Source organism: Melanerpes formicivorus, unplaced genomic scaffold (genome assembly GCF_026170545.1).
Source record: "Melanerpes formicivorus ecotype bairdi unplaced genomic scaffold, bMelFor1.0.p_v2 SCAF_19, whole genome shotgun sequence".
Lineage (NCBI taxonomy): Eukaryota > Metazoa > Chordata > Aves > Piciformes > Picidae > Melanerpes > Melanerpes formicivorus.
Window position 1 is genome coordinate 8,399,820 of NW_027142371.1, and position 17,398 is coordinate 8,417,217.

Here is a 17,398-nt window from a genome sequence, read left to right on the forward strand (position 1 = left end):
GAGTGAGCCTCCTCATGCCCTCCAGATGCGTGCAGGGAGCCTAGGGCTGCTAAACTGGGTCTAGGCTGGGTAGGAGAGGGCATCCAGGGAGGTCAGCTGGGAATGCTGGACAGCCTGGGTACTCAGGACCAGCATGTCCCCTGTCCCATGACAAAAACTATAGTGCATTGGCTTTGGTGATACACTGCTGGGGCTGGGTGGCCCCCAGCCAGTGTTGCCCCTGAGCACGAGCACTGTGTCATGAGGACATGCCAGCTCAGGGCTCCTATCTGGGCATCTTTGTACAGTATCATAAAAACAAATATGCCCACAGAGCAGCCAGGCTGTGTAATTTGAGGATTCACTGACTCCTTCCTCAGGCTGCCCCAAAATCTGCTTTTGGCAGCAGCCTGTAGTGGGTCCTTACAGAGTCCTTCCAAGAGATGCTGACAGTGGCTCTCACATCCTGCTCTTTCCTCCCTATGCAGTGGGACTGCACCACCATTAAGATGTCAATCATAGGGCCCTTTTAAACTAGAGACAGCATGTCAACGCTTGCAGCAAAGGCAGGGTAATTCCTAGCCAACTGTTAATTCAGGCCACTTGGCTAGACATGTTGAGCCAGATGCTGCAGGCATCTTAATAAGCTAATGCAGACCTTCCTTCTCTTGTTAGCTTGGCAGATTTTTGTGTGTATAAGCTTACTTCTGAGTAGCACCTATCAGACATAAGTACATGGTTGCACAGTGCACCTACCAGTGTCTGTACAATGGCATGATTGGTAGCATTCATGTATGAATTCAAGGGGAAAGCACATTCTCCTTCACAGTAATACGCAGCATAGCCCTCTGGAGCAATGATCCAGTCCTGGATTAAATTGAAGATGTTAGGTTGCAAAGAAAGACATCTTGTGCAGTGAAACAAAAAGCAAACCAATCTTTCAATCTGTACATCCACACACAGTTTGCAGTGCTCTGCAAAGTAAGACTCTGGCACCCTGGCCTTGCTCACGTTATCTTATACACCGCTGAAGAGGCTGCTTTTTCTGGAGGGGCATATCCGACTTAGCAAATGTGCCCATGGAGTAGTTAACTTCAGGGTTTAATTGGTTATCTGTTCAGCATCATCCAGTACCACCAGAGGAAATTCTGGGCCACAGTTTGTCAAAAGGCCCTTATTGTGTTGAGTCCAGCCAGTCTCACACTAAATGTTTGTAGACCCTAACTTTGCAGAAGCTTGCTAAAGGCAGTATGCAATTTCTCCCTCAGGACATAAAAATGACTGGCTTGATGTCACCCTTGCAGCTCAGTATGTGATGTGCAAAGGCACTCCAGCTCACACATCTGGATCATGCACAGCCCTTACCTGCCACCCCAGGTCCCTGAAGCTGACGTAGAGCTCATGCTTCTTGCAGGCTTGTCGCTGATCACTGCTGCTGTTCTCTGCATGGGGAGAAAGGGTGGCCATAAGGCTGGGTGGCTCTGGTACCCAGAGCTCTCAGCAATGCCCCCAAAGGGAGCAAGGCATCACTGCTCAACTGGTGCATTTGTGTTGTTGATTTTTGGTTTTTTAAATACATTTTCAGTTGTAGTCATAAAATAATGGCTGGGGAAAGACCCAGGAACATAGCTTTTTATGGTTTGTTTTTTTCTGAGCTCCCTCTGACCTCATAGTAGCACTGATTAAATACAGGGAAGCTGCAACAACATTGACGGGACAGAGTTCTCCTCTAGCCTTGCAGGTAACCCCAAGCATCCCAAGGCAAAGATTAGCTGCCTGAGATAATACTGTACCCTACACTGTCCTTGTCCTTCTGCTTCTTACAATCTCTCCCTCATTCACTGAAGTGCCTGGAATTTGTCACTACTCTCAGCAGAGCTAGCCCTGTGCCGTGGTTCCTGCTGGGAAGGTCACCAAGGGCCTGTTATCCTGAGGTATCTCTCAATTAAGCCACGTTTCTATTTCAAATGCCTGAAGGAGTTTTCTTCCATATTAGGAAGCACAGCTCCCCCCAAAATAGCTGTGGTTATCCTGAGCAATGAATGGGCTTCCCTCTTCCGTGTGAAACTTTTGGGACTACTAAACCTTTGGGGAGCCTAAACTTCGTATCACAGACTCTGCAAATCTACAGCATTTCAATTCAGATCCACTAAAATACATTACTGTTTTAATCACACATTGTTTCAAAGAAACATTATTTTTATAATTTTTCTGAAATAGTCACAGAATCACAGAATGTGAGGGGTTGGAAGGGACCTGTAAAGATCATCTGATCCAACCCTCTCACCAGCGCAGGATCACCTAGAGTAGGTCACACAGGAATGCATCCAGGTGGGTTTTGAATGTCTCCAGAGAAGGAGACTCCACAACCTCTCTGGGCAGCCTGTTCAAGTGTTCTGTCATCCCCACAGTGAAAAAGGTTTTCCTTATGTTCATGTGGAACCTCCTCTGCTCCAGCTTATACTTGCTGCCTGTTGTCCTATCATTGGACATCACTGACAAGAGCCTGGCTCCTTCCTCCTGACACTCACCCTTCACATATTTGTAAACATTAACGAGGTCACCTCTCAGTCTCCTCTTCTCCAGGCTACAGAGACCCAGCTGTCTCAGCTTTTCTTCCTAAGTAAGGGAGATGTTCCACTGGCTCTGCACTGGACCTTTTCAAGCAGTTCCCTATCCCTCTCAAACTAAGGGGCTCAGATCTGGGCAAGCAGTTTCAAACCAACACCTGGCAGACCAAAGAGACAACCAACTGCTGAATGTGGGAGAAACCATTCCCATGTTACCCCACAGCCAGCAAGCCATGCTGTACCTGCAACGTTGGACACCCGGAAAGCTTCCTGGTTCTTTGGCGTTTTCGATCGGTTCTGGCTCCTTTGCTTCCCTCCCGTGGAGCGAATACTGCGCAGATGGACCTCGGTGGCTTTGAAGAAGGCTACCGTGAAGGGCTGCTTGTTCTGTGGGCCGTGCCTTCCGATGAGACCGGCCAGTTTGGGATTGATGCTTTGCCCTTCATAACAGAACGGACTTGATGAGAAGGCCTGCAGTGACTTTTTGTGTTCAGCAGGCATAGTGAGGCTAACAAGGGGGAGAGCTGCTGGCTACTGTGGGCAATCCCTGGGCATGTCTGTATGAATCCATCCACCAAGGGCCTGGGCTTATTCTGACAAGAGCAGCAGCTCAGCACAGCTAACTTCATTTTATATCTGCATGTAAAAGTTACATAAAATAGCCCTACCTATAATTATTTTACCTTAAATCCACTTAGCATTAACTTTTCCTACATTCTTTAGAGGGGTTTCTTTAAGTTCACCAACCTATAATTTGAAGTGATCCTATAAAAGGAACCATAAAACTCAGCCCATAGGAACACTAAATTCCCACTGGAAGGTTATTAACTTAAAACAAAAATGCCTTGCATGAAATGTTGACAGAGTTCCAGATATACTGTAGCTGAGAGAAACAAATACTTCAGATGTTTAGAGACATTTTGCTTATTGCTGTATCTTGGCACTACTGTACCTGACCACTGCTGCACAATTGTTGATTACCATTCATGCTTCCTTCATCCTGGGCTTTTAAAATAGTCTGATTTTTGGGAAAAGATGATTAGGTGCTTTCTCTGTAGAATTAAATCAATTGTTATTAAAAGAACCCCAAAATCTGCAAGCAGCAGGTAGCACTGGGGAATTGAGTATTTCTCCATGTTGCCTCCACAGGATGTCTGAGTGCTGTGGAGAAACGCAGGGGTGGTATCCAGAATTTCACTGTTGCAAGCTATTGAGTCTTGCTGCTAGGTCAAAGTCATGTTAATGGCTTTTGTGATCCTTTTGCTGAGGACAGAGCTGGGCCACAATTTGTCAGCCACAAACTGAGTATGCCAAAGGACAGGTAGCACTTGTCTAGGGAAGCCCTGAAAAGCAGCCTGGTCAGGGAGAGCAAGTGAGGGGTTCTACAGGCCACAGACTACCATGTATAAAGAAGCTGGTAACTGGAAGTATTCTAGGTGATGTTCTATAACTGCTGTTTTCAAAATGAATAGACTGCATATCAAAGATTATAAATCCTTGTCTTTATGGAATTGTTTCCCCCTTTGCTCTTGCATGTGGCCAAAAAAATCAGTAAACATGACAGATAAAGGGGGACTGTGGTCAAAGCCTGAGGCTAAGAGACTGACCAGCCTCAACTGGAGTGCATTTTCTATTTGTCTAGAAGTGTGCAGCCCTGTGAGCAAACCCCACGCTGCACTATATGGGATCTGTGGAGAGGACTGGCTCAGAAGGGGTTTTAATGGGAGCTCAGCAACAGAACAACTGCCCAGTGTAGGCAGGCCTTGCCAACTAGATAAAGCAAAACTCCTCCTGGGACAGGACACCAGGAAAGTTCAGGTGAAAATGGCAAATGCAAAAACTCATGTACTTAGATTTATGTGTGGGCAAAAACTCATGTACTTAGATTTATGTGTGGACATACACCAACAACTTCTTCACCTTCTGCTTAAGCTCCTTTCTGGAAACTTGTCCAAACAGTTTTTATTTTAAACATTTGAGGCTGAGCCCACAAAGTACTTAAGGAAGCAGCTAATGCTAGATATCTAACTAGTTCCACTTGTGCTCAGGCTTTGCCAGATTGAAGCCCTATTTCCTGAAAAAAAACTCAGCTGCAAGAGTTTGAGCTCACTGAAGATCACTGCTGCAGCTCTTCCTGCCTCTTCAAAGCAGCCTCCAAGCTTCCCAAAGCTCTCCAAACCAGTAAGTACATCTATGACTTATGTTTTTTTCCAGTGTAAATTATTTTACCTTTACCATGTCTCTAGAGAGTAGGTTAGCAGTGTGTGGTGAGGGGACTGAACCTTACATTGATATGTCTAATGGAGTTGCATTTGTGCATCTGTAATTAGCGTCTAGCCAATGAATTCCTCATGTAACATCAGCATGGGTTCAAGAGCAGAATGGTGGCAGTGTTTCCTTATGGGGGGGTGGAAAAAAGGCATGGAATGCTCTCTATGTGGTGTAGAACATTTCTTTTTAATCAAGAGGGGGGAAATCCACTTCCTCACTTCCCTGTGCATCCAGAAAGCAAGGCTAAACACAAGGACGTGTGTAGTCACCGCTAGACAATGATAAACTTCTCCCAAAAGAACTAGAGCTGTGCTCTTGAACTGGAGGCCACTGCTTTATCTGCTTTTATAAAACTGCTTTTTAAATACTGTCACAAATGGGATCTTAAGTAATAAACTAAGTAAACCTAAGTGGGCAGCTGTGGTTCCCACATGCTGCTGCTGAGCAAGGCGTATCGGGTGCTGGGCTGAGAGCTTGCTGAAGGCTACTGAGTCACTCCAACATTTCTTTTACTTACTGCTTGAGCTGATCCCCATTTTCAAAGAGTAAACAAATGCCCTTTGATTCCACCCTAGTTATACACGTTGACAGACTTATTTGGCAAGATTATAAAGAAATAGAAAGATCTGTTAAAACAATTAATTTCTTGTGTATAATTTCATCTGGACAGTGCTCATGACGTCAGAATTTTTAATAGACTGTACTGGCTTCATGATTAGAGATCTCTGTAATGACAGATGCAGAGGAAAGTCAAGGGGTTTTTTCTAATTCAGCTAAAGCTTTGGGGATTGCTCAAGCATATAGTGTTGCATCAAAATCCTGCTGTGTTTGTAGCATATGATTTTCATATGAAGTCCAGGTGTTAAAGCAGCCTTCTTGTTAGCACACACAGTTGGTCTAAATCCAAAATGAAACTTGGGGAGCAAGGAAGGACGTGTCCTTGCCATTCAGAATAGAAAGAAAAATTCAAGTGTGTGGTGGAGAAATGTGAATGCAAAGCTGTGGTGCCAGGGAACTTGGTTACAGAAGACAAGCAGACAGCTGGGTCCTGTATCTCTGTATTTACTGTTCAAACACTGCAGATGACTTTTCTAACTTGAATGACAAGCTGATTGAAGTATTTTGTTAATCTGCTTTAGGAAAGGAGCAGGTCACTTAGCAATGGGTTGAAATCATATACAAACTCTGAGAGATTTCTCTGGAGTCCAAAACAATAATAAATCAGATTCCTAATTTTAATTGAATCAAGTAACAGATGAGCATGCACTCATCACTGAACCAGGGAATTTCTGTCTTTGAAGGCTCACTGTGTGATAGAGCTGGCTATATGCTTTTAAGGGCCTGTTTCTAGTTGCTCCAGCAGAGCAGACAGGGTTACTGTAAATGTATGCAAAGTTGCAACATTTCCTTGGATGCAGGTTCCCAAAGAAGTCTCCACTGAAATCTGTAACATGCTCATAAATCAGCTGCTGTCCTCCTTAACGATGAGAAATGGCACTGACTTCTGCTGTTTTATCACTAGGTGAGGGTGGGGGAGGAAAGAGTGATAAGATGACTTTATCAGTAGGAGAGTGTGATAGTGTAGTATCCATAGTGTTTAGAGGTCTTAGTCTGCTTCCAGCTATTGCTTTTCTGCGGGTTCTGTGCTGGGTCTTGATGGTTTTCCTGTGTGTGAACCACAACAGAACAAACGTGCCATAATCCTGGGCACAACTCCTCTACTTCCAAGCATTTTATGGAGGAAGCAAACCGGAAACAAAACAAGAAGTGTTTGAAAACAGGTTAAGCTTGTCTGGGCTGTTGATTTGCCTTACTGCTTGAAGAGCTAAGATGAACTTCTACATCAGGTTGAAATCGAATCTTTATACAAAGATGGCAAAAGGCATCTGTCATTGGGGTGGGGACTAGTAATGTCGATCGTAAAGCTCCTGCTTTGTATCTGGGTTTGGTTTGCTGCATTGACTGATCACTCAGGGCAGGTTAAAACAAACTCTATGCACCTCTGTGTGCAGGTCTCACAGGAGTAACATCACTCTCTCATGTAAATCACTCTCCATATGTTGCCTGTTGCAAAACTGCTTTGTACAGTCTTTATGCAAAATGCTACTTACTGGAAATGTTCAGAGTGTTGTATAAAAACCAATAGCAAGTGATACCATAAATGCACATTTGGAGAATTAAAATGTGTCCTTAGATAATTACATTCTGAGTATTTATAGTAAATTTGGGGTGGATTTTGCTTAGTCTCCTGTGGGGCATCCAGGAAATTCCAGATGGTTTTGGTCCCAAAAATACCCCAGAAGATCCAGAATACTTTCATTTCCTTGCACAAGTTCCCAGGTGAGCATAGGAGTCTTAACTTTAAGACAAAGCAGCATGACTTAGTTAATACCTGGCTAGGAAAATTCCCTGCGTGATTCTGAGCACATCCTTTCTGGAGATGTTTCAGAGCTGGGTCTTCTCACCCATTCCCAAACCTCACATGTTTGTACCTTAAGCCTACTGCAGACCCTGGAGTCCAGACCAGACATGACTTTACTAGTAATTTCTGCTGCAAGAGAGGAAATTAAAAGGGTTCCTAGCTGTTTTCTGAATCTGACAGGACTTTTGTGCTAATTAACACCAGCCTTTTACATACAACCCTCAGCTGTGTCTTTCCATGTGTACAAACTTTCCTTCTCTCTCCACACCTGGACTGCACTACCAGCAAATTAGATAGCAGCATATATGTACTTTGTGTGTCAGACACACATCTGTTAAAGCATTTGAGGTCATCCTTAACCTGACACATCTACAGATTTTTTTTATAATTACTGTTATTATTATTTCCCTCCTAGGCAAATTCAGGAAAACCATGCATAAGCAATCCTATTCAAAGTAAAGAGTGCTGAATGCTTAAGGCTTGCCCTGGCTGAGAGTTGTGTACCCGAAATGGAGAGTCACTGACTGATGAGGGTGTCTGACACTCACCATCAATGCCTTCCACAGATAGCTGCAGGCCAAGATTGTGTTGGGGATTCACCACCCAGTGATTACTGGTCGCAGTAATGTCAAACACCAGCCACCCTTCTTCTGCAGCCCAGATCGTTCGAGAGTCCAGCAGGAACAAATCTGAGTCCCTGAAATAAAAGAAGTGTAATTCCCAGTTAGGCTTTCCTCTGGAGCCTCTATAAGCATCCACACATAGGCTTTAAGCACCACACTTAGCTGGCCTTTCCGCCACAGACAGGCTTTGCTGGAGCTGGGCTGGAGTGCTTTCCCCTCTAATCACCTTCAGATGAAGCACTTTTCTTCCCTTCAAAAAAGGGAGGATGGGTTGAAGCAGAGTTGAGGTGGTTTTGGGTTACTTTGCTGCTACAGTTAACCTTAGAGCTGCTGATGCAACTTCAGGAAAAAAATGCTTGCCAGGCACAGATTTGCAAAATTATTGTTTGCATATGCAAAGTTGGTAATTGGGCAGACAATGCTGCTCATTATCCTTTCCACACATAATTTCCTGACTTTTATGCATGATTGTAGTGTCAGTACAAGCCAGCTGGAACACTGGTGTGCATATATTACCATAGATAATGTTTTTTTCACATTTGTTCATCAGAGGTTACAGATAACTGATTAAGGTAATAACCCTCTGCACAGTCACAGGTCTGCATTACATTGGGTGGCAACTTGCCTTCAATCCTAGTTTAATTTATTTTTTTAAAGGCTACTGCTGAGTTATTTTAGTTCAAGAAATAATACCAGAGAGTGTCAGTGACAGAGAGGATTTTGTGCACTTGAAAATGATGAAATCGTTCTGGATTTACAAAACATTCCCTGGCAAAGCTATGTAAAATAAAAAGTTGAGAAAACACAGGTTCTGTAAAGGAAGGAATCTTCTCTTATCAGAAATTGAGAGAGATAAAACTTGGATGAAAAGTATGGATAGTGGTGAGGTTCCTTCATAAAAACAGCTTTACAAGAAGAACAAAGAAACGTGGAAGTGTCCAGACAAGTCCTGTAAGAGCTGCTTTTGTAGTTACAGTGCACAAACATGATAACTTCTTCAAGTGTAATTATATCCTTTTGAATGAAGAAACATCCTTGGAAAACCCTTTAATCATCTTCTCAAAGCATAAAGAAGGCCTTCTTAATTTTGTCAGTATTGATTTGTCATGTATTTAACTCAGCTGACACAGTGCTGCTTGTTTGCACCAAATATCAAGTGATCAAAAATGAATCTGAGAAGTAGAGTCAGCACAGAGGCTTTTGTCTTGCAGCTTTTAGTGCTTCTTTTCCCTGTGAGATACCAAGAAATCAGAGTCTTTTGTCCACCTGACTCAAAACAAAGATGCAGTTTTATAGAAATATTTTTACTGTCTGGCTTTCCTTCCAACCTTTGTGAGCCAGAGCACAGGAGGTGATGGCTTTCCTCCGTGAGCTAACGGATGTTGCTGCCTCTGGCTCTGTATTGGCTTGCATGAAATGCGGCTTCTGAAAACAGCTCCTGCAGAACACATGAGCCTGTTGCCCAGTGTGTGTAAGAGGAGGATTCTGTTGTTTCCTCACCTTTGGATGCCCATGGCTAAATGTGTAGGTACAGCCAGAGCTGCTGAGGGTCGAGTTAGTGCTGAATGGGGCAGCCTGGGGAAAGCAGTGGCTGGGTCAGCTCAGTTCAGAAATAGGAGGCAAACTCATAGGCTTGCAAGAGATGTATTGCAGGTGAGGGATTGTAAAGATTATAATTTCTCACCTAACATGTCCCTGCCACAGAGGAAGGCACTGGAGAGGAGCTTTGGTTTCTTCTAAGCAAAGTTTTGGTTTGTGGAAGAAGCCCTGCATTAGAATTGAACTTGCTGCAACAGTTTCATGCTAATATGCCAGGGATCTTATGGTGGAGAAGCATTTTGGTGGATGTTTGGGAAACCAAGGTGAGTGTCTCAGGAAGTTTGTGGTGCAGTGCTGAAGAGGCTCAATCCAGGTGCTGGAGCTGCTCTCCAGAGCTCAGTTAGCTTTTCTGGGTGCACCTGGGACAGCTGAAAATAAACAGTATGGATAAGACCCTTCCTCTACATCAGTTACAGGAATGTAAGATGCTTGAACTCAAACTGGGGGGACAAATTTCCTGGGGTTTCATCTCCACTCTGAATCAACAGCCCTGATCCCACAGAGCATGACAGCCACATGAACACCTCCTGCCCTTCCCTGTTTACAACATGCTGAACAAAATGCATCCCAGAGGAGCCAGGGACGAGGGAGTAGTACAGATTGGACCGTTCCAATGGCTGAGTCCAAGTTTCCAGAAGTAAAGGGTTTTTATATTCACATACTGCATCATTTAAGCATGGCCCATGACTGGAACTCATGATTCACACAAGGTTTAGTTAATAGAGACTTGGCTTGCTTGGCTTTTCTCCCTTGTAGTTTGTAGGTTGAAGATAATATTAACAATGATAACTTTTTTGTTTTTAGCTACTGCTCAATTGCAGTATTATTACTCAGAAAAACCAGCCTTTAAGCTTCCCATGCTGACATGATGCAATCAGGGTAACCAGACAACATGAGGCATCAAGTACCAGGGTGAGTCAGTCTGGGAAATTGTATAATGCATTTGTTTTCCTGTAGTTACAGCAATGTGCAAACAATAGGCCTGGAGGGGAAGCCTAAAGTGAGAGAGATCAAAGGGACCTACTGAAGGGAAATGTCCTTCCCACACACACTTGGAACATTTGGACCCCAAAAGGCCATGTGTCAGATACTCTCTGGAGAAGTTCAAGTACTCCTGGATTAGCACTTTTCACTCTGGTCCATCAGAAGCAGCCAGGGGTAGGATGCAAAACCTGACTGGTGTAGCAAGCAGAGGCTCCTGAGACTGTCACCAGCTCTGATGAGAAGAAATCTCTTGTTCTTTTACAAAGACATGCCATACTTCCCAAAGACTTGTGGCAAACAGCCTTCAGTCATTAGATAGCAGACAGCAAGGCCTTTAGACATCACTATTGGACAAGACCTAATAAACATGTCAAAGAATGTTACTCTGCCTACACTTAACAACTTTACTCTGAGGGTTCCAACCTCTTGACTTGGGTTAGTTAAGTCTAATGCAGCTGGTTTGGGTTTTAGCTTTGAGGTAAAGATCTAAGCACAAACAGTAAAGTTCTCTTGTGCACATCTGACTCTCTGATATCTCACCTACCAACTCTATCTATATTTAGAGCATTCTTGGAATGATGTGAAGAATGGATTCACAACCAGGAGGCAGAAAAGCATTTTGGCTCTTTGGCCCTGCATTCAATCCCTTCATTTGAGAACTTCAGAGCAGTTGAGAAGCTAGAAGCTATACTGAACTTCTTACCAGGCCAAGAGATAGGAAAAGGCATGATTCTCATTTTACAGAAAATTAAGCTGGGACATGGAAATGTTCATGTCTAGATTAGAGTTACATAAATTATGAAGTCTGGATCCAGACCACAAGTATGTTTTGTTGAGACCACATCAAAATGGCTCAGCGTTCAAAGTACTGACATCAGCAAGAATGTCAAAGCTTTAAGCAATGATAAAACTCAGGGCTTCCAGCTCAGTTTTCTCAAGCATTGGGCTGTCAGTGGAGCCTAAGATGAGGATGTGAGGTTGGCACTCATTTACTATTGCTTTGGTGGTGTCTGACACTGGATGCCAGAAAGAAGAGTCACCTCCTGTTAGAAAGTACTCCAACAATTTGTCTACAGGTCATGTAACTGCTGTGTGGTCTATGAAATTTCCTTAGTGAACTTGTTTTCTGAACTCAAGGATGAATAACAAGCATTGCAAAGCGAGGGTGGCTGGGAAGGATGCATGTGAGATCGTGTCTGGAAAGCAGCTGGAGATAGAACAGCCAAAGGGCTGTTGAGGGCCGGTGGCATGAATACAGTGAAAAAAGCAATCACTGGTGACTAGTGGAAGAGAACAGGACTAAGAAAGTCAGATTTGTGAGGGGTGAGTGGAGAAAAAAGGGGAGACAAAATACAGAAAAGGCAAGTAAGATTATCCTGTAAGGAAACAGCAAAGAAAAAAGTTGCCATGTTGAAATGTGGTAATTGTGAGGATGAACAACAATGAAGCTTCATGAAAATGGGCTAGTGAGAGAGAGCCAGTGAAAACATGAGTTGGCAGCTCTGCAATAGCAAGAAAGAACAGGAGATGAAATTCTGCATTTATAAATTGTAATACACAAGGTCTGCACTGCTCTAGGGCAGCCCTTTCACCAAACAGCCCCTGCTTTTGTGTCTGTTTTCTTCACTCACCCTCCCCATCCCCCTCATCAGCTCTGTTATTTCAAGCTGCTGGTTGACAAGTGGCAGTAAACACTAATGATCACTTCCAAGTGGGATAAAAATGAATGGGAAGAAGGACAGGCAGCAGCAGTGAAGGTGACTCTTGGCAACTTTCATTACATTTCAAGACAAGCTGATTTCTGTGATGTGGGGCAGACCCAGAGCTCTGGTTCACCTGGCTGTGTCCTGGCAGCAGCAACCACATGGCCACTGCCAGGAGGTCCTGCACTCTCCTGCCTGTGTCCAGGTAATCTGCCAGCCCAAAAGAGTACGTTGAGGCTGCCCAGCAGCTGCACTGCTCTAATCCCTGCCTGCTAGTTTGAGGAATTACAGATCTAACAGTGTTTTAAACAATGACCATACTGTGACTTGCAAGAGACTTCAAATGGCTTTACAAGTACAGGTCAACACTCTTGCTTCCGTTTTAAAGTGGCAAACACTTGAGGCACAGATATGTTAAATGTCTTATTGACTTGGTATGTAAACCACAGCTACTAAACTAGGAGCATAATTCTGTCCTCTTCACTGGTATTCTAACCCCAGAGGGCTGTTTGGGTCACAGGCATGATGCAAGACAGCACGTTTACTAGGAGGCAGCCCAAGGATGGAGCTGGCATGGTAGGCTAGGGGCAATTCATGTCCAGGTTTGAGCAGGTGGAGAGATGAGAAGGGAGAAAGGACATCCTGGGAGGGTGAGATGAGATCTGGGCTTAGAAGACATCTGTTTGGATTAAAAACTGCAGTATCCAGATTCCAGTTTGCTTGGTGTCATTGCTTTAAGTCGGCTGCAGCTGTTCAAAGGCAAGCTTAGGAAAATATTTTTCAGACTTTCCTACTTTGAGCAGGCCCCAGGATCTCCCTGGGCCTCTCCCTGGCACGTTTGCAACACCCTCTGTACACAGACCTGGTGCAGCCCTCCTCCCACACCTTTCCTTCCCCACACGCCTCGGATTCCCTGCTTGTCCTTCCCACTCTCTCTCCCCTGATAAAAAACCCTCCTCATGCCCCAGGGAGGAGCCATCAGCCTATACAGTCTGGGGTCTTCTCCAGGTGAAGGGATGGCCAGAGCAGGAATAATTTGCTGGAGGTGGTTTCCAAGGATTGGTCTGCAAACTGGCTGTCCTGGTAGTGAAAGAGATCTGTGTAAATTTTGTTGAATCATGGGAGAAACTAAATTCACTTTTAAACTGCAGCAGATCCTTAATGCTGTTTTGTATGTTTCTGGTAATAATGGTCCCTTTCCTATGTTTGAGAGTATTTGAAAGGGTAAGAGGTGGGTTTCAAAGACATTAAAGTGGCAATGTGAGCTTGTTACAGAGCAATGCAGCATGTTTCCTACGAAGTCTCTTGCAAAAGCAGTGCTGAGAGAAATGAGGTTATATACATATCTCTGACACTTTATATACAGCTGTTTCTGTTCAGCATGGAATTGCTGTTCATTAGTGCATCACTTTGCTGAGCAAGAGCCCACTGGGGTATGCAGAATGCCTCCTGCAGCCACTCAAGTGCCTGTGAAGAGCTGTGCCTCACTACATGGGCTCAAGATCTGTCAGAGATTTTGCAGGCTGCAGTGGCTTTTAGGAATGGGCCGAAAGAGAGAACTAGATGTAGGTCTGCTTCTGCAGAGCTATGGGGTTTCCATGCTAAAGTTCCTTTGCTACCTGCTAAGAGATGAGTACCACTGACTTGCAGATAAGTCACCAAAAAAATTCAAAGCTGTTGTCAGTATCTTTCTAGATGCTGTTAGTACCTGCAGATACCATCATGGTACTGAGGCACCATGTTAAAACAAACTATACCTTTCTTTACTGCAACATCCCTAGAATGACCACACTGGTACTTCAAAAAGCTCCAAAAAGAAGGCACATCTGCTTCACAGGTTGGGTGGGCCTCAACCTTGCTTAGTTACCAAGTTACACATAGGGGTCTGGACAGGGGCTCAGGTTTGATCTGGGTGCTGAAGTGGTGTAGTTTGAAGTGCAAACTCAAGTGTTCCAGCTGCAAATCAAATCCAGGAATGCATAATGCAGGATCTTATTTTTCTGTAGGGCTGGCAACAGGAGCATTCAAATTGTTTGCTGCCTTTGAAGCCTGTGAAATCTGTAATGGCCACCCAGTCAACAGGTAGCAACTACATTTCAATTACCTGGCTTTATTCTCTCCAAGTAACAAAACTCCCATCAACTTCAAAGGGATTGGGATTTACTCCACAGTGCAAGTGCTGAGTCCAGTGAAATCAGAGAGGTAGATCTGGGATGAGGTATGTCTGAAGGTGCAGGCAGATGGGCAGGACCAAGCTCTGGTGTTGAGGAGAACTATACAGTGTGCATTTGCTCTGCATTGTCAGGTTAACATACTGAGGATGACGGCCTGACAATCTGCCCCAGCACTGCATGGGGACATTAAAAAAAGACACAACAAAAAACCACAAGCTCCTCTCAGTTGTGATAGGAGTTTGGTATCCAATCTGCTTGGTTGTGAGAAATTCTTCTGCACACCTTCATGTCTTTTCAGCACTGAAGTCCCTTTGAAATGCTTGCCTTGGCCGCTGCTTACAAAAACAGCAGAGAGTCTGAGGGCAATGGCCAACTTTTAGCTCCCACTAGCAGGGATTGTGACCAAAACCAGGGCTTGATATTCTTCTGCTCAATACCTTTCTCAAGCCAGTTACTGTCCTTAAAAAAACTCTTTCCCAGGCTTTCAGATGAATGAACCATGAAGACCAAACAAAAGTTGGACATGAATCACCAGACTTTAAGTTATGCACATGAAAGCTTTGAGACATATTAGTCAAAATATCAACAGTTTTCACAGTGTTTATGATATTAGGAACATTTTTGCTCATGAATGTACTTGTTTGCATCAAGTGAATAACTGATGCTTTGTCCCTGAAGAATGCTGCACATGCTTTTTTATAAAGGAGATGTTGCCAGATTTGTCTTGCAATGAATTCACAGATTTGGAAGGGCCGGAAAGAATCTTTGATCCTTTAGTCTGATTTCCTATAAACACCTGTAATAATATCTTCAGTCTGACAAGACATAATTTCTGTTAGTCAAAGTCCAGAGTGGCATCCCATTGACTAGTAAGGATGGAGCTGGGCTCTTGTTTTTACTGCTAGGGTTGTCAGGTGCCTATATGAGCGGTAGATGGAGGAGAGCTTCCATCCCGTGTTCACACATGCATAGTACTGAGGGGCAGGATTTCAGAAGTAGCCTGCTGTGGGTGCAGCTGTTTGTCTGGAAAGACCTATGCCTCTATTTTTCACTGACAGTAAGTTGCAGACGAGAGATGTTACTGGTTAGATACCAGCCAACCTGCCTGAACTTGTAAAGCAAGTCAGTAATTGTTGAACTGCTCATACTCCTGGTTTATTTGAACTGAGGGTACACCAGCACACCCTCCAAACTGGAGGCTCATCTGAGGTTTAACTGAAAATCCAGCTTTTAGCTTGATGGACTCTTCACCCTCAAAGGGAAAAATCTCCAGTTGGCCTCAGCTTGGGCTTTCCAGCTGCACGCTGTGCTGGTTTTGTGGCCCTGGACGCTGTCCTGATCTCTGGGGAGCCAAGCACTGAGCTGGCTGTGCCTTGGTGCACTTCAACAGGAGGTGCACTGGGCTGGAGAATACCTGGTGTTTCAGATCCCACAAGGCAATTCCATCAATCTCCTGGGAGATCCCACTGCTATTGTATCATCATAAGAGCACAAGGAGAGGGAAAACCATTTGGGTTTTTGTTGGCCGTTTTACCTGCCATGCTCTCAGGAGAGGAATCTACAAAGCCAAATGAGTAAAGGTTTTCTTGCCTGCGTGGGGTGGAGGGTTTGGCTTTGTTTTGCTCTTGTTGCTAACAACGTCAGATGGGTCTGACTTTCCAGCCTGCTCAGGATGAGACAAACAGCCAAGGAAGCATCAAAGTGAATGGGTGTTTTTTGATCAACACTGGAGAGAGTTTGTTTTCTTTCTCCACTTGCCCAATGACACACTGACTTGGATGACTGGTCTGTGACAGAGCCGGTTGGAAAATGTCAGTGGAAAAATGCAGAAAAAGAACAAATATTTTTACAAATGTTAGTGACAATATTTTTACCTTTGGTCAATCCAAACCAACAGGAACATTTTTTTCAGGACAAACTGTTCAAAACCTCGTTATTGCCTGTGCCAAAATGTATGCGAAGAGTGAATATGCATTGACGCTCATTAAAAATAGTGTTCCTATGGTGAATATGATACAGTAAAATGGCATCTAATCTTGTAGCTGGAACATCCATATCACTAGCAAGATTCCTCCCCTCTTCCAGCCAGTGGTTCATGTATATGCCTGCTCTTTGCACACATTTTTTTTCCTTTAGAAACAAGCATTTACGAAGGACACAGTTTGCAGAAACACTTGCTGGTCCACACAGAATTATGCCCAGGGGTTCCCTTGCAGGCCTCTCTAAACCTAATTTTCACAAACGTGGATGTATCATCATAAAAATTAAGGTAATAAATGTCATCCTAACTCTGTCAGTAAGATTCCTAGTGGGCACCTACCTCCCTCATCATGATCTGAAGGAAAACTTCCCTGGCGTCTGATGAGGAAAGACATTTACTCTAAGAACAGGTTTCTGGCAATTCTCTTATGCCCTGGCACACTGATTAGGGCCTCTTCATCTGCCAACACATCTCTTGTTTCTGCTTTTCTCAAGAGGGAAAAGTCATCCCTGCAGGCTGATACCCAAATAACCTACTCAAAAAGCACAGCAAAGGGAGGCTTCTGTTGCTGGAAGGGCCTAAGATGGAATAAACTTCAATGCTTATGGTAAGCACAACATCTAACAGGTCCCATGCACACGTGTGCCATGTTGCCTTCTCTTTTAAGTAAGCCTGGTTAAAAGGTAGAGCTTGATAAAAAAGTAGATTAACATCAGTAAAGTCCCCCAACTCTGCAAACAACGGCATTATTAGAAATGTCAGGACAACCATGAGCTTTAAGCCACAAAATTAGAGTTTCAGATGTGGAAGAAAACACACCAGTTGTTAAATAACCATACAGCCCAGCCAGTAGAAATCCTCACCATTTAAAAACGTTGATGAGGTTTCCTGTCGTGTTTCAATTTTTTTCCTGCATTTTTACTAGCTCTTATAAAAATAAAAAGCCAGATTCTTGATTATATATGTTTTGTGTTTGGTTTGTTGGGGTTTTTTTCTTACCCTTTTGGACTTTCTCCTTTTTAAATCCCTAGTGTTTCTCTCTTTTCATAAACTTAAATTAGGGCTTTAGTATTATTACCCCACATTTAGTAA

The 17,398-nt window shown here is 43.9% G+C and overlaps 1 protein-coding gene and 1 long non-coding RNA gene across 8 annotated transcripts in view; one reads left to right on the plus strand and one right to left on the minus strand.

Annotated features, from left to right (window-relative positions):
* Window positions 1–17,398, plus strand: part of LOC137446915 (uncharacterized) — a 120,157-nt gene that overhangs the window by 52,466 nt on the left and 50,293 nt on the right. For all 7 annotated transcript variants that reach the window (XR_010988753.1, XR_010988751.1, XR_010988755.1 and 4 more), the window contains exon 8: window positions 4,598–4,730. This is a non-coding gene — a long non-coding RNA (uncharacterized lncRNA). The remainder of the gene's footprint in view (window positions 1–4,597; window positions 4,731–17,398) is intronic.
* Window positions 1–17,398, minus strand: part of BMP7 (bone morphogenetic protein 7) — a 46,595-nt gene that overhangs the window by 3,480 nt on the left and 25,717 nt on the right. Inside the window, exons 3-6 of the mRNA XM_068149994.1 lie at window positions 7,791–7,939; window positions 2,792–2,989; window positions 1,345–1,421; window positions 736–846 (exon numbers count right to left, since the gene is read on the minus strand). Coding sequence (XP_068006095.1) covers window positions 736–846; window positions 1,345–1,421; window positions 2,792–2,989; window positions 7,791–7,939 — 535 coding nt within the window. The remainder of the gene's footprint in view (window positions 1–735; window positions 847–1,344; window positions 1,422–2,791; window positions 2,990–7,790; window positions 7,940–17,398) is intronic.